Source organism: Dipodomys ordii, unplaced genomic scaffold (genome assembly GCF_000151885.1).
Source record: "Dipodomys ordii isolate 6190 unplaced genomic scaffold, Dord_2.0 Scaffold12, whole genome shotgun sequence".
Lineage (NCBI taxonomy): Eukaryota > Metazoa > Chordata > Mammalia > Rodentia > Heteromyidae > Dipodomys > Dipodomys ordii.
In genome coordinates this window covers 2531042-2551663 of record NW_012267228.1, presented here as the reverse complement: position 1 = coordinate 2551663, position 20622 = coordinate 2531042, and the positions used below count along the sequence as shown (strand labels likewise).

The window sequence follows — 20622 nt, the reverse complement described above, 5'->3', positions numbered from 1 at the left end:
AAAAGTCTCACTACTTTCCTGCCTGGGCTGGCTTTGAACTGTGATCCTCAGATCTCAGCCTCCTGAGTTGTTAGGATTACAGGCGTGAGCCATCGGCACCCGGCTCGAAGGGTTTTTTGATTTGGTATTTAAGTCTTGGGATTCTCCAACATGAGTCTTCAGACAACATCTTTGGTTTTCATGATTTGGTTTAAAAAGATGACTGACAGCCGGAAGCTGGTGGTTCATGCCTGTAACCCTAGCTACTCAGGATGCCGAGATCTGAGTATCGAGGTTCAGAGAGCACATACAAGTCCATGACAGTCTTATTTCCAATTAACCACCAGAAAACTGAAAGTGGAGCTCTGGCTGAAATGGTAGAACACTAGCTTTGAGCAGAAAAGCTCAGGGACAGCACCTAGGCTGAGTTCAAGCCCATGACCAACCAAAAAAAAAGAGGGGGGACTGAAAAAAGGAGAGGTACCTCCCTAAGAAAGTTGCCCAGCAGAGGCTGGCATGCCCTCTTCCTGCCTGCCCACTGCTCTACAATCCCCAGCCGCCATGAGCCAGGTGACCTCTGGGCAGACAGCACATATTCACATATTCTTGGTGTGTGTGGACACACACACACACACACAGTTGGGGACCATCGCCTGGTTCATACACACACACACACACACACACTCTGTTGGGGACCGTGCCTGAGTGCACAGAGGCTCTCATTCGCCTGGTTCATGGCCAGCCCAGGCAGAAAAGTCTTTGAGACTCCATCTCCAAAACAGCTATTTAAAAAAACAGGACTTCTTTGTACAACCACTTAAAGATAATAAAAATTTTTAAAAAAAATAATTCTACACATAGCCCACTGCTCATGTGATAAAGTTTGTTTAGTTTAACTTATACTAACCTTAATGATATTCATATTGTATTTCCCTTCTAATTACAATTTTTAAAGTTTCTATTAGTGGTCTTGTTGGTTCTGAGAGAGAAGAAATAAAAAATTCATTATATTTTGCAAAAAATAAAGCAGGACTAGAGATGAGGTTTAAGTAGTAGAACACCAGCTGTGAACAATAAAACCGAGTTAAAAAAAAAAAAAAGAAAACCAAGTTCAAATCTCAATACCTTCACAAAAAAAGAGGTGTGGCCTATTTTATGTAGATTACTATCAGGTTACTGCTCAAATGCATTGTAACACTATCTTCTCTTTTTTCCTTTATTTTTTTTTCACTCTTTGGATAGTTTCAAACACATTTTCCCCCTTTGAGAAGATTAAGCTTTTTATAAGGGGAAAAAATCCTCATACCTTTTATAAGCTGCTTATTCTGGTGACACAGATTAGCTTCGTGGCACTTAAAGAGAATGCTGGAACCCCTTGCCTGGTTCAATTTGCCCTAGAGGATTGAGTTTTCCATTCTTTTGCAGCCAGGGCTATTAATAATGTTTCAGCATTAACCTTTCTGCAGACCCTGACTGAGAGGAAGGCCTTTCTTCTATCCTTGCTGGTAGTTTTTCCACTGTCAGATTTGTAGAATCATAAAAATTATCTGTATAAACATGGACTTAAGTTCTGAAAGTTTAACTAAAGTCCAACAAAATATCACGTCTGGAATTATTCCAGCTTTTGTTAAAATTGTGTCCAGTTTTCAAAACCTGTCTCTTCTCCTCTCCTGGAACACAGGAGAAAGCAACTACTGCCAGGCTGAGGGCTAACTCAGAAAAAAGTGATGATTAAATACACAGCGCTTATCACTTTGAAAACATCATCTACATTTCATCCCCATTCTTTCTGTGATAACAGGCTGCTTTGTAAGTAATCTCCCCATTACCAAGGGGTTCTGTTACTTATTAGAGGCCTTTATTGACCTTGTCATTGGGCTGTCCCATTATTTTCCCATGCCCAGTCAGCCTACCGCCTTGCAGTACTGATTGCTTTCTCATCTGTCTGGCCCTCTGTCACTGACTCCTTGAGTTTGTCTTCAATGTCTGCTGTCTTTTTTTTTAAACATTCATTTCTGTTTCTTCTGTGTTCAGGGAGGACTGAGGCTTCGGGCTCCTTGGCTCCTTTCTGTAGGAGTAGTTGTGAACTACCCACAAATGGCTGTCGCGTGTTCTTGCTGCTGAGAGCACCTTCCTGTCCTCTTCCTGTTTTCTTCCCAGGGCTACCAGCCTCTTATCTACATGTAAACAAAACCCTGCATAAGTCTTAACTGTTGTACTTGATGCATTCTCCAAAAGTAGACCTTTTGGAGCCAACATATACTGCTCCCTCCAGGGCCGTCCCGAGGGCCCTTTCTAGTCATAGTCTCCCCACAGACAGCCACTCCGGGGTTCTACCATGACGGGATGTGTATTGTTGTTTGATGAATGTAGTTGTAGTTCTCATGGCTATACTGTTTCATTGCACAACTGTACCACCACTCACTTATTCATGGGACTTACGGACAAAGTTTCAGGCTCTTATGACTAATGCTGCCACTGACACGTGCTTGTGTTTTTTGATGTGCATTTGTGCACATGTTTTGTGGGTGTGTATCTAGGGGTGGGGTGGCTGGATCATAAGGATATAAATGTTCTACTTCTAAACTAGAACCCCCATAAAAACTGCATCCTTGTCAGTACTTGGTATTTGCTGGCTTTAATTTTAGCCTTTTTGTAGGTACATGGTGGTATTTCACTATAGTTTTAGTCTTTTTCTCTCAGATCACTTGTGGCATGGAGCGCATTTTCATGTTTATTGGCCCTTTGGATGTCCTTGCTTATGATGTGCCTGTTAACATTTATTTTTCCTGTTAAAAATTATTTTTAAGGGCTGGGAAGATGGCTCAGTGGTAGAACGCTTGCCTTGCATGCCTGAGGCCCTGGGTTCGACTCCTCAACACCACACAAGCAAAAAGAAAAAAGCTGGAAGTGGCACTGTGGCTCAAGTGGTAGAGCACTAGCCTTGAGCTGAAGAGCTGAGGGACAGGGCCCAGGCCCAGAGTTCAGGCCCCACGACCGGACTCAAAAAAAGAAAAAAAATATATTTTTTTTAAGTATTTTTGATTAGCTAGTATGTTTGTAACTAGTTTGTAGCTAGTATATTTGTAACAAATCACTTTGTCTTTGCCTTTCCCTTAATCCTTTAGAGAGAGAGAGAGAGAGAGAGAGTGTGTGTGTGTGTGTGTGTGTGTCCTAGGGTTTGAACTCAGGGCCTGGGTGCCATCCTTGAGCTTTTGTGCTCAAGGCTAGTGCTCTACCACTTGGGCTATAGCTCCACTTCTGGCTTTTTGGTGGTTAATTGGAGATAAGAGTCTCAGGGACTTTTCCTGCCACTGGCACTGTCCCTCACCTATTAAATCATTTGGGAGAAGTAAAAGTGCAGGTAATGGCAATTCTTCTGTAATTTTTAGTGAATTTGCATGAAAACTTAGTTTGGGGAAAATTGGCAGCTGAACTAGAAGATGACATTGTTATTTTTTCTCAGGAGAGAAAGATGATAAATACTAACCCAGATTGCCATAGTAGTTCCCTATTTTATTTTCATTTTTAGGGTGTTTTGTTTTTTTGTGCCAGCCCTTGAACTCAGGGCCTGGACACTGTCCTGAGCTTCTTTTGCTCAAGGCTAGTACTCTACCACTTAAGCCACAGCTCCACTTTTGGCTCTTTGGTTGTTAATCAGAGATAAGAGTCTCATCAACTTTCATGCTCAGGCTGGATTTGAATCTCAGTCCTCAGATTTCAGACTCTTAAATAGCCAGGATTACAGGTATGAGCCACTGGCGCTCAGCCTTAGTTTTATTTTTGACAACTGTTGGTTAGAATTAAAAATCTTTAAATATGAAGTTGATCTATGCAGCCTCCTTTTTAAAAACATAAAATGTTTTTCAGGTCCTCGATCAGTATGAACGGGAAGGGTTTAACTTCCTAGCGAAGGTGTTCAATTCTTCACATTCCTTCTTAGAAGACTTGACCGGCCTCACACTGCTACATCAGGAGACCCAGGCTGCTGAGGTAAGAGCACACTGTGCTTTCCCTGCTGGCCAGTCATGCTTGAACCCTGATGGGTACTGATCTCCAAGCACTGCCTGCCCTGAGCATGGCCACTGGGAATTCACTGTCCTTAATGTCTGTGTATCACAGTGCGAGTCAGTGAAGACATTAGACTCTGGCTGTGGTTCCATAGAGAACTGCCTGGCTTGTTTTTCACAGTTAGGTGCATCTTCTTAGGCCCCCAAACCTGCCGTGCAACGGCCTCCCGCAGGCTGGGCCTGGGAGGACTGGGCTGTGTTTCTTTGCTAGAATACTTTGCAGGTCATCATATCCTGGATTACCTCCTCACCTTTTTCTTTTTTTTTTAATAAATTTTATTGTGATTAAGTGATTACATAAATTTCAAAAATTTCACAGTATTTTAAGATAATGATACTTAAAGTCACAAACACATTCTAACGTCCATGAGGCAAATTGTCATTATTATAGTCTATAAACTTTGTGAATTCTGTGAGCTTTGACAATACAGCTATTTCTTCCACATGGGGTGGAATGTACATTTCTTTCCTCTTGGTTAGTGTGAGCTGTTCCTTCTTTCCCTCTCATTCCCTCCCTCCCTTCGCTGCCTTGAGCTGCTTAGTTCATTTTCATCAATGTCCAGTGCAGCTGATGAGCCCCTCTGTTGTGTGTTTTCCCTAGTTTCCCTCTGATTCTGTGTCCTCCTCCTGGTTCCCCTCAGACGTGTGCCATATATGTGGTCAGCAGCATGGGGTCATTTAGTAACAATATGACAAGATGAGTAGAGGTCCTTTTGTTTCTCGAGTCCTGTTTACTTTGTCGTATCTCCTTACATTTTGTATTTAACATCCACGTATCAGGGAGACCACCATATCACCTTTTTCAAAGACTGACTTTAAAAAGTAGTTATTTTTTTTTTGCAAATGCATATTTGTGCTTCTTAAAGGAAGTGTGTATGAGATGGCAATCTATTCAGGGCGCTTGGCAAAATGCACAAGTCCTCCAAATAGGTGACGACAAGTGAGGCTGGTATTTCCCCTTGTCAGCCTGCTGTGGAGGCTGCCGGATGGGGCCGTGGTGGTGCTCTACAGACTGTGTGGGGAAGCCTTGCCTTTCTGGGCACTGCAGGAGGGATCCAGGCACCAAGGTGCCATCAGTCCTGTTCATCGCTGTGTATCCTCACCACTCCGGGGTCCCCAGATGCCCAGGCCCAGTACTGGACTGGCCAGTGGGCAGGGGGCTGCTGTTAGAGGGTGGGCTGGCACTGAGTGGAAGAAACGATGTGGAAATCCTAGAGTCAGACTCATGAACAGATCAGGGTGAGGTTTCCATACACCAGAGAGCAAGCTGGAACATGTCAGTGCTGGACTTAGAGCTGAGATGCAGTGCACTTCTATGTCTGCTGGGTGTTGAGTGTGGTCTTCTGAGCAGTGTGGTGCCTCACAGCCCATGGTGTTGGAGAAGTAACTGCAGATCTGGGCAGCCATGCATGTGAAGAGCCAATGCACGGAGCTTTGCCATCCAGCACAAGATAATTTACGTGAGGCTGGGAAGTGGCTCAGTGGTAGAGCGCTTGCCTTGCATGCATGAGGCCCTGGGTTCGATTCCTCAGCACCAAATAAGCAAAAAAGAAAAAAGCTGGAAGTGGCACTGTGGCTCAAGTGGTAGAGCGCTAGCCTTGAGCTGAAGAGCTGAGGGACAGCGCCCAGGCCCAGAGTTCAGGCCCCACAACCGAACCCAAAAAAAAAAAAAGATAATTTACGTATTTCCATTTAGTTGGCTAGGTATCTGACTCTTCCAAAAACAGAATTTGTTAGGATAATAGGCTGAGTCTTTAATTAAGCCCAGTACAATTACATTTTAGTCGGTTGGATGTTCATATCCATTCTGAAAATTCCAAAGAGAAGGTGAAGTTTAGGGGAGCAATAGTGACAACACAGGTGGAGGGTACAGAGATGTGATTTCAGCCATAAGCTTGGGTTTGCTTGTTGAATCATTAACTTACCCTTACAGTTTTGTAATCCCCAGTCACACATCCAAGCTTACATTAGAGATGGTCAACCCATAAGCCTGTGAGCCAGATATGTCTTGTAGCTGTGTTTTTTTGGTTTTCCTTTGTTTTTATTTAGTTTAGTTTTGGCCTGTTCTATGTGTTAAGGTTTTAAGAAAGCCAATATCTAAAAATCTTGTTTTACATACAAATATGAATTTTCCTATTTCTAACTTGAAAGATCAGATCTGGCAACTGTGGGCCTGCCCTCCTCAATAGAGATGGTTAGCCAGAGCTGAGAAGCAGATCTTACAGATAAACAGTCTGCTAGAGTCAATATTTAAAGACATAAAACTTTCTGATCCTTATCTGGGGTGCAGCGTGGTGGCAGAGCTCTTGCTCTGCATGCGTGAGGACCTAGGCCTTCCTGACGACAGACAAGCTTTTTGTGCCTGGCCTGCAGCTACGTGCGGGGAGGGTGGGGAGATACTCGCCACGTATCCGATGCTTTACAGTTGGTGACCCTTATAGTCACTTGGGTTTAGAAAAGGGTCTTTGTTTTCCTTCAAAAGCTCTAAATAGGGCTGTTTTCAGAGAAGGCCCAAAAATACAGTACTCACTAGAGAACCTCGTAACAACAAAGCCATTGTCCAGCTTGTGGCACTTTCTTTGCTGTGAAAGATGTGTGTATGCTGCTGGGTAGAACAAATACATATATCCAAAACACACACGTATCTCTGTAAAAGTATCATTTGGTTTATATAATACTAGGGATTGAACCCAGGGCTTTGTGCATGCTAGGAAAGTACTCTACCACTGAACTATATCCCTATCTCTTTTTATTTGTTAGCTTTCTCCATTTTATGACAAGATCTCAATAAGTTCCCCCAAGCTGTCCTTGAATTTTGGATCCTCTGGCTTCAGCCTCCCAAGTAGCTGGGATTCGAGGTATATACCACCTTGCCCCTATGTATTTTTTTTCCTTTTTTGAGGTACTAGAGATTGAGCTCAAGGCTTTGGGCATACAAAGCAAGTGGTCTTTTGGTTGTTGTTGTGGTAGTCCTGAGGCTTGCTCAAGTCCTGGATGCTGTCCCTGAGATTTTTCACTCAAGGCTGGCACTCTACCACTGAGCCAACAGCTCCACTTCTAATTTTTTGGTGGTTAACTAGAAATAGGAGTTTTCCTGCCCAGGCTGGCTTTGAACCACAATCCTCAGATCTCAGCCTCGTGAGTAGCTAGGATTACAGACATGAGCCACCAGTGCCCAGCTCCATTTTTTATTTTTTAATTACTGAACATCTTTTGCAAATCGTATGCCAGGCACTGTGCTAATAACTGAATCCAAAGTTAATGAGACAGCGCTACTCACTCATGAGCTTTTGGGAAGCAAAGACATAAGTAGTAAGCTCACTAAAAATGTTTCATGTATACATTAAGTGCGGAAAGAGCTGCTTCTGCCTTGATAGTGGGTGGGGATGTCAAAGGGAGCCTCTTGGGAAGAGAACAGGCATTTTAGGTCTTTGCAGGTCTCTGTGCTACTCCCTACCAGGAGTCTGTTTTTGGAGAAAGGGCATAATAATGAACCATAAAGTATACCCAAGACAGCTCCATCCTGATTTAGTGAGACCGACTAGTGTAACCCAGACATTTTTTAAATTAGTGTATTAATCTTTCAGAGGGATTTCACATGGTATATTGCACTTGCCAGTACTGTACTTGGATCAGATCAAGAAAGGGCACCGAAGTTCTTGCACCCACACCCCTCCCACCATCACATACTCAAGAAAGTCTACTGATTTTAATGTACGTTACAGGCCTACTCTGCTGCTATTGGGATTAGCAAGTGATTTACCAGGAATTATCCATGGGAAGAAGGGTCACAATGGCCCCAGACAATCCCTGGGGCTACACTCGCAAAGATAAAGGCGTGTTGAGCTAATGGAGTGAGTGAAGGTGGCTAGATGGCATTGGGGCTGGAGACTGGAAGAAAAGGAGTAGGACTGGAAAAACTGAAGTGACCTGGTAGATGAGAAGTGTCCTTTTCCACCTAGCACCATGAGGAGAGGCTGCAGAACTCAGGCAGCCCAGGAAATAGGCATGGTAGATAAATTTTATTTAAGTTAAAATTTTTGAAATGAGTTTATGTTATATCTCATAAAGAAGGGACCATGAGCCCACACCTGTATTCTTTGTCTTTACCAGTATGGTTGCCAAATGGTAGTTAGGTACTGCTCAGGAGGTATCAGAAGGCTCTGCAGAGGAAGGAACTCGATCCATTTCCCTCCATCCTAAAATGTTGCCATAATACAATAGAGTATTTTTTATTTATTTATTTTTTGTCGGTCATGGGGCTTGAACTCTGGCCTTGGGTGCTGTCCTTGTGCTCTTCAGCTCAAGGCGAGTGCATATTTGCAGATGCACCCTGACTCCTTGTTTCTCCTTGGTTGGTCTCTCTTCATCCTCTCTGGAACCCAAGGAAATGCCTCAGCCGTGAGGAACAGCCACAGAGTGTCAAGTCGAGGTTCTGTCGAGCCGAGCAGTTCATTAAGTATTTTCTTAAGCTTTTATTAGTAACCATAGATAGATAGATAGATAGATAGATAGATAGATAGATAGATAGATAGATAGATAGATAGATAGATAGATAGATAGATAGATTATATGTATCTATACACACACACACACACACACACATACACATGTATGTTTAAAGTGTTGGTTCTGGGCTTGAACTCAGGGCCTAGGCTCTATCCCTTGGCTTTTTTTGCTCAAGGCTAGCACTTGAGCCACAGCTCCACTTCTGGCTTTTTGATGGTTAATTGGAGCTAACTTTCCTGCCCCATGCTGGATTCAAATCAAGATCCTCAAGACCTCAACCTTCTGAGTAGCTAGGATTACATGTGTGAGGCACCGGTATCTGGTGTCACCTAATATCTTTTTTTTTTTTTTTTTGGTCGGTTGTGGGGCTTGAACTCTGGGCTTGGGCGCTGTCCCTCAGCTCTTCAGCTCAAGGTGAGCGCTCTACCACTTGAGCTACAGCACCACTTCCGGTTTTCTGGTGGTTTATTGGAGATAGGAGTCTCACGGTCTCTCTTGCCCGGGCTGGCTTTGAACCGCGATCCTCAGATCTCAGCCTCCTGAGTAGCTAGGATTACAGGCGTGAGCCACCAGTGCTCGGCCTAGTATCTTTAATGCATTTGTTGAAGAAAATCTTTAGTCTAGATCAAATATACAAATGATTTAGTCTATTTCCTAAACATGGGTTTTTTAGTATTATTTCTTTTCCTATGATAAAGTAAGTTTCTGTTTGTATGTATGTATTTTGTCCCATCTGTGGGATCCACATTTGCTATGAGAAATACCAAAATATTTTCAAACTCAGTCTAAAGAGAAAAGACTGTCTCATAAGAGTTAATAAAAGAAGCCATGTTGGAATATCCTTGAGAAATTCAAGTTCCCAAGTCCCATTACCCAGCTGCTTCTGAGTATTCCATACTAGTTTTCTGGAAGTTTGCATTTTCCTGATTTCTGAATTAATCTTAGCCTACTTTATCCATTTACTGTGACTCTGTCTTCAGTATTGGATGTTACATGGCCTGGTTGTGATGTCCAGGGTCTGTACAGCGTTCTTGTTAATCTGATTTGCATTTTCATCCAATTTTGGCCAACAATATGCTCTTATCATATTTGAGGCTTAAAAAGTGATTATTGAAAAGGAAAATTTCCAACCCACTTTGGCATAGTTATAGTAAAATCACATGCAGGACAGAAATGGATCAGGTCTGAGATCCTGAGTTAAAGTTCTTATTCTGAATCATGCTAGTTCTAGAAAATAGAGTGTCCATTGCTCTCCTAGCAGGAAAATCATGTGAGAAACATTACCATCTCTGGTGTGTCTTCACTGGCTTTGCGAGTTACTACACAGCAAAGTAAATAACACAATTAACGAGGGGTTCTGTCGGGCCTTTTGCACTTACACTGAGTTTTTGGCCTCTCCCCTCACAGCTGGTTTTGATTTGGTTTCTGTGGAATATTTTTTTTTGTTTTGAATTTAACAACAGTCAGATATTTATATACAGCTTCATCAAGAGCCTCCGATGACAAATGTGCCTTTAGCGGCCAATGGAAGCTGTGGGAAAGCCCATGTCAGCACTCACACCTGTTTCCAGTGGAGAGTGCTCACTCTGGGGACTGACCAGGCCTGCCCATGCACCCTGCTTGCTTCCCAGAGTTCTTTGCTGCTCCCTTCCACCCTGCCTGGCCCGTTCTGGGACAGTGCCCTGCCTTGAGTTTTCCTTGTGAAGCAATCCCTCAAGACACAGCCTTGGCCTTCTCTCCTAAGTAAAGGGAGGAGAGGCAGAAACCACAGGCAGAAAGCTATTTGATTCTTAGATTGGAAACCAGAGCCTGGCTTTTGAAATAAAGTTTGGCAGTTTCTTATTCAGAGCTCACTTTGTAAAATGTGTCCCTTTTATTTGCTGTCAGAGTTATCTACAGGGATGTGGTGTTTAGATAAGTTGGTATTAGGGAAGGGTCCAGTTGGAGAGCAGACAGTGGAGTCTGGGCAGAGTGCCCCGCCCCTCCAGAGAGGGCGTTGATGGTGAAATCCATGAGGAGGCCTGGAGGCCGGAGGAGGGTAATCATAAATGCTAAATGCAGCACAAATACAGCCTTGGAAATCAAGTCTTCCTTAAACTGTCGTCTTGGTTCTGCCATGGTCCTGGGACTGACAGTGGATGAGTAACTTCAGCGTTTTCTACCTCTGCTTCCTCATTGAAAATGACAGGCTTGAACCACTGTGAAATCAATCCTTCTTAGATCAAAACCACCAATTTGATCGATTGTTAATACTAAAAGTGTTTAAAATGCATCAAAACAGTTGCCTTTTGTGTATCTTTTTTCAGAACAGCAATGCATGCATTTGTTCATGGGGCACTGCGCTGGTGTTTGCACTCAGGGCCTGGCACTTGCTAGGCGGGCACTGTACCGCTGCTTTTCTCCATTCTGTAACTCTTCTCTGGTATCTATCTGCATGCTTTCCTTTGAGGTTTACATCTACTTGAGTCATAAAGGAGCATTTCTTCTGCTTCGTGTAGTGGTTAATTCAAAGCCAGCACAATCAAATCCATCGTAATAACTCACTTCATTCTCCAGATGTGGTGTCCAGGACTCCAGTCCACCCCAGCCATTCAACTAGCCACTCCCCGCTCTTCTGCGCAGCTTCCAAAGAGAAGCTGCAAGGGTACCATCCACAGGCAGAACACATACACCTGAGGGTGCTCCATAAAATCCAGCCAAGTTCCCTCATAGTTTGCAGGGTATGAAAGCTCCACCTGCCTGGCGGCCAGGGGCTGTTACCTCTCTACAATTTTGAAGGTGCTCGCCTCTGCTTACCTTGTGCAATCCTTCCTTGTTCTGTGATTGCTGGGGGCAGTTGAGAAGGGGTCCACTGGCCAAAAGACTCTCCAAATCCTTGGGGTGCTTTGGGGGAAGGGACAGAGTGAGGTTGCAAAGAGGTCAGGCAGTCTGAGAGTGCTTTGTTGCCTGCTTTTGTAAGTTTAAGCAAGTGTTTTGAAGAGCCAGATCTCAACTGGGGCCTCAAATTTTAATATTCCTCTCTCTGCTGCAGTATTTTCTTTTTCTCCAAGAGCTTTCAGTTTAAAAGTTCTCAGACATACAGAAAGCAGAATGAAAATGCCATGGCTACTTGCGCACTGGCTCATCCGTGTACGCCTTTCTCTCTTGCTTTTCCACTGAAAAGGGCTCCCGTGTGCAGTGACACCTCACTTCTTAACTTTCTGCTTGAGTTTTCTGACACTACAATCCCATGGAACCACATGAAATCCAGTACGTGTCCTTTTCCCAGTAGTTCTCAGGGCTTGTAAGCTTTGCTTGCTTTCTCCTTAGCTCAGTAACTTTGTATTCAACAGAGCTCTCAGAGTCAGCACCAGTCATGTGCTGCACGTAAACTTACCTTTTCCTCCCTCACCTACTTCCTCCTGCCCTCTGGCTGCTGCTGGACAGAGGGGGGAGGGAACGGCTCTTCCTGTCGAGTTCTCCTCTGGGCATCACCTGGGCATGCTGCCTGGGGAGGCAGCCCAGGAGCCGGCCAGCCTGGAGCAATGGGCCCAGCCCCTCCCTCCCACACTCCCCCGTGTCTGAGCCTTTTGGAGCCGTACAAGGCCATTTTCAAGTGATTCATAAAGCCAAATAAAAATAAAGAAATTATGATTTGAGAAGATAACATTTGTCCCCTCCCTGAAATTTTTTTTAACATGAAATTCTGTTATCTTAGATGAGACTGGGCTCCTGGCTTACAGGACTGGTTTGCCTGACCTGGTGCACACCTTGGAGGCAGCTGAGTGTGCCCTCGGATTCTTAAAAACAGCGAGACAAATCAATGCATCCCTTTGAGTTGAGGGGCTTCTTTAAGACCAAGCCTGAGAGCAAGGAGTTCTTGGAGACTGAGCTCAGTTGCACCCCACTTCCTGACTGCACATGCCGGACTCCCCCCGCAGAGCTGTCCTTCCAGTTTGCCAGTGACGTTCTCCAGGGGCTGTATTTTACAGCAGACCCTTCTCACTTGCAAGACTAAAATTGAAAATGGACCCGTGGTTCTGAGGTCTTAGCTTTGATCCATATGTCTCTCTGGTAGCTCTCAGGAGCAGAGAGGGTGGGAAAGGGAAGTCTCCTAAGCGTGTTTGAGAGCTCGGTGCTCATGTCTTATCACGGCTTCTCTCAGTCAAGTAGTTATCATAAGCCCAGCCTTGGGGACGTCGATGGCATTGGAGGAGGGTAGGAACTCAGTGACTGAGACTACAGGGCCACGGTGGGCATAGCCTAGCCTGGGCTTCTGTCGCGTCTGCAGGCTCAGGAGGGTCCAGCACAAAAGACAGCTCAGGAGGAGCCTGGTTTTGAGGTGTCCTTGGTGGTTTTAACGCACAGGGAGGAGAGAAGAATTAGAGCTGGGATTCCAGAAGGGCCTGAGGCAAGAGGACATTTGAGATTGCCCAGTGCAAGGTGCCCAGAAAGGCAGAGTGACTGGAGCTGAACGCATCACCTGTTAGTTTCAGGCATCCGGTCTTGTGGTGCCCAGACCCATATCAAGAAGTAGATACAATACATACCCTGAATATCATAAGCCAGAATAGGATAAAGACACCTGCATACCCATGTTCATTGCCACACTAGTCACAAGATACGGAAACGGCCAAGGTAAGGAAACAGGCTAGATGCTCCACAATAGATGAGTGGATCTAAAAAATGTGGTACCTATACACAATGGAATTTTACATAGCCGTTAGAAAGAATAAAATAATGTCATTTGCAAGGAACTGGATAGAACAAAATCATGTTAAATGAAGTAAGCCAAGCTCAGAGAGACAAAAGGCATATTTCTCTCTGATATGCGTAAATTAAATCTAAAAGACATAGATATGATCAATTATACAGGATTCTAGATACTCACACTGTGGGACTGAAAGAGAGAAAATGGAAACACAAAAGCATGATGTCTATATGTCTCTTCATAGATAGATTTGTAGATTGAAATGAACCCCAAAATAGGGAAACAAGATATCTCTTCTTTATAAAAAACTTATTTTTTGGTAATCTGTCTTCTTTATATATGGTATATTCAGGTGTATAACTTCAGGAGGGTCCGGGGAGGGAACAGAACTCAAGGGAAAAAGGGTGAGAAAGCGCAGCAGTGGAGCTCACTGGACACGGATGGACGTGAGCTGTGCAACTCACAGGTGGAGACCGGAGGGAGGGACTGGGAGAGAGGGAGGGAACGGAAGACACTGTGTGATAGGAAATGTACTCATTACCTGGTTCCGATCATTGTAATCCCTTTGTACAGCACGTCTATCTTAACAATAAATTACTTTTCAGTAGATAGGACTCCCTTTTGCAGAAGTGATCCAGGGTCAGAGGTGTGATAGATGACTGGCCCCCGTTCTATCACGTGCTCCACGCTGATCTACATGGGAAGGTCTACAGCACACAGCACAGGCACAGAACGGGGAAGGGCAGGCTGAGTGCTGAGGTGTGCTGTGTTGGAAGAGGCTCCTGACACTACTGGCTCCTCCTACAGCCTGTCTTACACTGGTTTTAGTGAGATCGGTAGGTCCTGAAGAGGTTTTGCTCTCTGATGAGGTTGTGGTTCCATCTCTGTCCTCACCACTGGGAAAAGGGTAACTGATACCTTACTTTTTTGGAGGGCACTTCCTTTTTCCTAAATTGGAAATGGGAGTTAAGAGCTGACTATTGCTTGCTTGCATTCTGCTATATGATATGTGTGGGAACGTGTTAAACTAGAACTACTACGTGTATCCTAGTGCTGTAGGACAGAACTATCCAATTCCGAATTGCAAATAGGTAAACAGCTGTGGGTGGATTGTTGTTGCTTGCTCAGGGCCAGATCTTCTGGAACTCGGGCACTCCAAGCATGTGTTCCACCACTGAGCCACACGCTCAGCCACTTGTTTTGTTTTAATTTACTGCTAACTTAAAGTATTTGTATTTATTCTACCTTAATTCTCCTTGGAAGAGTCCCTACCTAATTCTGCATTTTATTAAAAAGAAAGAAACTTGGCATTGTAAAAAGATTTTCAAAATATTTCATTTTCATAAAAATCAACAGACATAAAACACCGTGCTGTTTTAGTTTGACTCCAGCCATAGGTATCAAATTGGCATTTGAAAGTATCAATCCAAAACAAAACTTTTAGAAATAACTTGTTCAAGTTTGTGCTTAAATAATTATTGGTTCATTTATATTTATGCTCTAATCCCGTCACTTTTTTTGTTGTTCTGATTTTTGGTTTCGTGTTACTGGGGTTTAACTCAGGCTTCATGCTTGCTAGGCAAGTACTCTTGAATCATACCCCAGCCCCTTTCCCTCTTTCACAATGAACTGTGACTTCAGTACCCTGACATCTGGGCTGGGATAAAAGAGGGATTGGCTTCAACCTTAGCATGGTGAGCCCCCAGCTAGTGTGGCTCGTGAACAGAGCATGGGACGGGTTTCTGTAGACTGAATGGGGACTGGCCACTACTTGTATCTCTTCCTGGTGCCTGAGTCCACCTGTGCTCTGGACTCACATCTCCCTGACAGAGCTGGTGGTATAATGTGCTTGGAAATCTTTATTAGTGAGATCTAGCCATAACTAGAAGCTAAGTATAAGTGAACTAAATGGAAACTTGTTATCAATTTTTATTATCTTTAGTTGCTCAAATTTGTTACCCATTTTAAAGTACAATTATTTCATGATCTATCATCACAGACTTCTGAACATAAGTATCTTGAACAATAAGCAATCATTAGCCATCCCAACTGTAATTTGTATTTAACAGATATTGGAGTGTCAAAGAGATTGGACAACAGCTTGTTTTGTTGCAGAACTTATTTAAAACCTACTTGAGTTTGAATATACATATGTTTCAAAAAAATCTCTGCAAAAAAACTTGAAACTGGGTGTGATGGCTCAGATCTGTAATCCTAACTATTTGGGAAACTGATTGGGAGAATCACAGCTCAGTCTGGGGGGAGAGGGAAAGTTATGAGACACCCTCCCTATCTCAACCAATGAAAGTCTGGCATGGTGACACACACCTGTATCCCAGATACATGGAGAGTGTAAATAGGAGGATCATGGTTCAGTCCACCCTGAGGAAAAAGTGAGATCCTTCTTAAAAAAAAAAAAAAAAAAAAGGAGCAATAGGGGCTGAGGGCAGAAATCAAGCCTTGTAGCACTTGCCTGGCAACCACAAGGCCATGAGTCCAAACCCCAGGGGACCACCAAAGATAACAGTAATGTCACTGTGGATCACACTGTAATCCTCACTACTCTGGAGGCTGAGATCTGAGGATCCAGGTTCAAAGCCAGCCCAGGCAGGAAAGCCTGTGAGACTCTTACCTCTAATTAACCACCAGCCAGAAATGGAGCTGTAATTCACATGGTATAGAACAAAAGTTTAGGGACAATACTCAGGTCTTGAGTTCAAGCCTCAGGACCAACACAAAGGGAAAAAAAACTTTAAAACAATGGCAACTGCTTAACTAAACCATAATCTTACAAAGGACATGTATGTGTCTTTTGAAATTTTTGTTCTCATAGCGATAGCTAGATGTAGACTTCTCTCTAGGGCACTCCCCACTTGTTCCTTCTGGCTGTTATCCCCCGCCACTGTTAGGGGAGACCGTCACCCAGATCTGCCCATGCTCGGGTCTCTTCTCTGAACTGGTACAGCACTGTGTCTGCCTCTACATCCTCTTCTTCAGATCATCCCCAGGTTCCTATTCCACCTAGTACTACAGGAGTACTGAATAAACTGCTTTTATGCTGTGTTGCTTAAGGAATAAAACAAGAAAAAAGATGTCTGGGCAGAGTGGGGGTTCACATGTGTAATCCTAGCACTGAGACAAGAGGATCATGGATTTGAAACCAGCCTGGGCTACGCAGTGAGACCCTGGCTTGCATTGACAGGGAAAGCTATCCAGGTTTGACAACGACTTAGATGCCTTCCATCTGTGGCCAGTCCAATTGTGAGTATGGAATTGGAAGACACGGATGGTCTGCCAGACAGACTCCTGTTCTGCTGCTGCCTGGGATTGGGGTTTCGTTTACTTCATCCTCTGTCAAAGCCAGTTTTGCTCACCACAGGGTCTGCTAGTTTCCTCCCAGGCCTTCTGAATTAAGCAGTTCCCTCCTTGGAGAAATGGGCTCTGACCCATCCCTCCTAGCAAGGACAAGGTGTAAATGACAAGCGAAGGTGTATGTGACTCATGTGAGTGACAGTCTACTGCACCGGGCACCTTGGAGGTGTGCTGTGTTTCCACATGGTGTGCAAAGGAAGGACTCAATCCAAAGAATACTTTTAGAAAAGTTAAAAGGTGGAGGTCAAGAGACTCTGCCTCCTTGTCTCTTTTATATTTTAATATTTTCAAATGATACATGACACATTCAAGAACATATAGTCTCATATATATATATATATATATAGTTGACACACACATATATATACATATACATATGTATATAAAAAATTTCAAGAAAACACTCCGATCCAGGCACCGGTGGCTCACGCCTGTAATCCTAGCTACCCAGGAGGCTGAAATCTGAGGATCAAGGATAAAAGCCATCCCAGGCAGGAATGTCTGTGAGACTCTAGTCTCCAATTAACCACCAGAAAACCAGAAGTGCAGAAGTGACACTATGGCTCAAATGGTAGAGTACTAGCCTTGAGCTGAAGAGCTGAAGGACAGCACCCAGGCCCAGAGTTCAAGCACTATAACCGGGGGAGTGTTTTTTGAACACTCAAGTCAAAAACTGCCTTCTTGCCCCTCCCATCTCCTGCTTTGCTCAGCCCTCCGCCCTGGGGGTAATTCCCCTGTGGATCCCTGAGAATCCTCACCTGCTTCTCTTAAATTCACAGTTCCTCTTACTTGACCTTGAACTTTAACAAATGGAATTAATTAACCTGTGTCTAGTCTCCCGAGTCCCAAGTTCACATTGTGCAGAGTTTAGGACTGAACTTTCTCAGTGCATGTAGCAGTCCCCTTCGTGGACTGACGTGGGTAGCACTTCCAGGTTGACCTTGCAGCGTCTGCTAGAGCTCTCCTGTGCACGTCTTTTGCAGGTATATATCACATTTCTCTTTAATACTCCCTAATTCTCTATAACACTAAAATGCTAAGTTTAATACTGAAGAATAGGGTTTTATTGGGTAGGGTTGATCTTGGGGTGGGGGCACCAAGCTCTGTAATACCTAAGATATTTTTCCCCTGCCAAACCCCAGTATTTGCTCCTTTGTCTGGTGAGGGACGATGTTACTCCCATTGAGAACATGTGTTCTAGATCATTCACCTGGGACCAGAATTGTTAGGTCATAGAAAACACAAATCTTCAACTTGATTAAATCATGACAAACTGTCTTCCAAAGCATTTGTAGAAATCTAAATGATTACCAGAATCAGATAGGAGTTTCTGTACCTTCATGCTTGCCAAAATCTTGGTACCATCATATTTAAATTTTTTTTGCCAATCTGTTAAGTGTAAAACGTTATCTCATTAGGGTTTGGGTTTCATTTTCCTGATTGCCAGGGAGATTAAACATCTATGTTTATTGCTTATTTGGATCCCTCTTCCTTGATAGCTTATTTCTCTAAAAATCCTTGTGTGTTCTACTTCTGCAGTTCTTGATCAAAGAAAGCACAATAGAATGACTTAGCTGTTCCCTTGAAAACCTTGGTTTGCTCTAATCCAGATGAGCTGTTTGACTTGGCCAGCTTCCCACCCCTCTGGCCTCTGTGTCTTATTTGCTAAATAGAAGTATTGGCCGGGTTAGAACAGTGGTTCTCAACGCTGGCTGCTCATCAGAATTGACTCAGATTTTTTTTTAAAACAAATAACTGCTGTTTAGACCACACCTGTACCAGAAAGCCTGAGTCCATTGGATGAGACACTAAAGCCCTTCCCAATCCACTGTCTGTGATACTGATCGAGGAAGTCCTCAGGGCCCAGCTGCAAGGTCTTGGTCGTCATCTTGTCCACACTCTGAATCCAGGTGCCAGAGGATTCTTTCCCCGTAGAAAACAGTATGATCTGTTTTGTAAATGTGATGTGACAAAGGATAAAATTCCTTAATTGAGTCCTCAGAGGAAACTGTCAGCATTCAAAGAACTTTTTTATGGATGGTTTACTTTTAGCATTAATAGGGTTGTTGTTGTTCACACACTCTAGAACACCATGGGAAAAAAAAAGTTATAAATGAACTGGGCATCAGTGGCTCACATCTGCAATCCTTGCTACTCAGGAGGCTGAGATTTGAGAATTGTGGTTTGAAACCAGCCTGGGCAGGAAAGTCTGTGAGACTCTGATCTCCAATTAAACACCAAAAAGCCAAGAATGGAGCTGTGGCTCAAGTGGTAGAGTGCTGGAGCACAAAAGCTCGGGGAAGTGCCCAGACCCTGTGTTCAAGTCCCAAGACTGGCACACACACACACCAAAAAAGACACAAGGGGGAAAAAAAGCCATAAATGAACCTTGGAAGAAATGAGCGTGTGTCAGGTGACAGTGTTCTGGCAGAGCAGGAGCCTGCTAGGGCTGAACTGGTGAGCCTCTGGCTCTGCCATCTTCATTGCCAGGTGCTTGCCTCTGACTCCAGTGGGTAGGGAGAGTCATGACAGTCAGTGAGCCATCTGCTCCGTGGAGAGCTTGTGCAGAGCACTGCCCTTCTGGGGAGCCACAGGGTGCAGATGGCTGGGGCTGGGGCAGGTGTGCTGAGGACAACACGCCACTCCCCTCCACCTCTGTGCTTTCAGGGGTCCAGACAGCAGCCCAGTGGCACTTTCTGGTGCTCTCTTCCCCCACAGCCACATCACATGTGACCAATATCTGTCAAAATACCTTGTATTTTTTGAAGGATGTCTACTCGTATTTGCTTGGTTGATCATCATAAAACCATTTTCAGTTAAAACAAAACAGGTGCTGGTAGCTCACGCCTGTCATCCTAGGTACTCAGGAGACTGAGATCTGAGGATTGTGGTTCAAAGCCAGCCTGGGCAGGAAAGTTTGGGAGACACTTATCTCCAATAAACCACCAGAAAACTGGAAGTGGTGCTGTGGCTCAGGTGGTAGAGTGCTCGCCTTGAGCTGAAGAGCTCAGGGACAGCACCCAGGCCCAGAGTTCAAACCCCATGACTGAAAAAAACAAAAACAAAAACTCAGTGTAGCTATCTAAGCCTGTGGTGAATGATAGAAGCCAAAAGCTTAACCTGAGTTTACTATGAAAGTAGTTTATTATTCTGTGGAGCCAGGCTTCAGAATTTTGGCCCAAGGATTCTAGACAGGCAGGACTTCCTGTCAAGACCATCTGTTCTTTTTTGTTGTTATTACTGACTTTCTTTTCTCACTGGAAATAGCAGCTGCTGCTACTTACTGCTGCTGCTGCTGCTGCTTCCACTTCTCTATCTTCTCTTTCTTTTCCTCCTCCTCTTCTTCTTCTTGTTCTAACTAGATAGCAAAAAACATGGCCTCAGACAGCTCCAAAATCTATTTCTTCCTATAGAAAAAAATCTTTCACAGTGACTGTGGTTGTTCAGGCTTTGGTCACATGACTTCTCTGGGCCAATTGCTATAGGCATGGACAAGCTGCCCTGATTGGCCATCGTGGGCCATCTTGGGCTAGGCACAGGTGTGGTAGTTGGCGCCTTCCTTCAGAACCATGTAGTTTTGCTTAGAGAGGGTTCTAGTCAGACCCACAAAGGAGATGCTGATACGGTTTGTAGGTACTGCACATACAGGGCAACAGTCCATTATAAAGCTAGTCTACCTGTAACTCTGCTCCTATGTCTTTCTTGCCCCTGCTAAACAACTCTGCTTTTGTAGGAGTGGTCCACTTAAGTTCATTGTAAAACCATGAAACTCCAGTCCTTAGATTTGCCCAAGCTTGAGTTATTCTTCTTTCTGGGTTTACCACTGTGCATTTGCCTAACCAAAGATACCAGCATCCCTCACCACCACCTGTCTCTCAGTTTGGAGCTTGGTGCATCTTCCCTTCCCCACAGCCCGCAGACGTTTCCGGTGTGCTGAGGTGCTCTGCTTTTGTGTGCTCCCGTGCACCATCATGTGCTCGCAACTCTGGAATGAAGGGCGGT

General features: G+C 44.2%; 1 protein-coding gene across 1 annotated transcript in view; it reads left to right on the top strand.

The window, feature by feature from the left end:
* Positions 1–20622, top strand: part of Atg7 (autophagy related 7) — a 154315-nt gene that overhangs the window by 73377 nt on the left and 60316 nt on the right. The window contains 1 exon segment of the mRNA XM_013010309.1: positions 3850–3972. Coding sequence (XP_012865763.1) covers positions 3850–3972 — 123 coding nt within the window.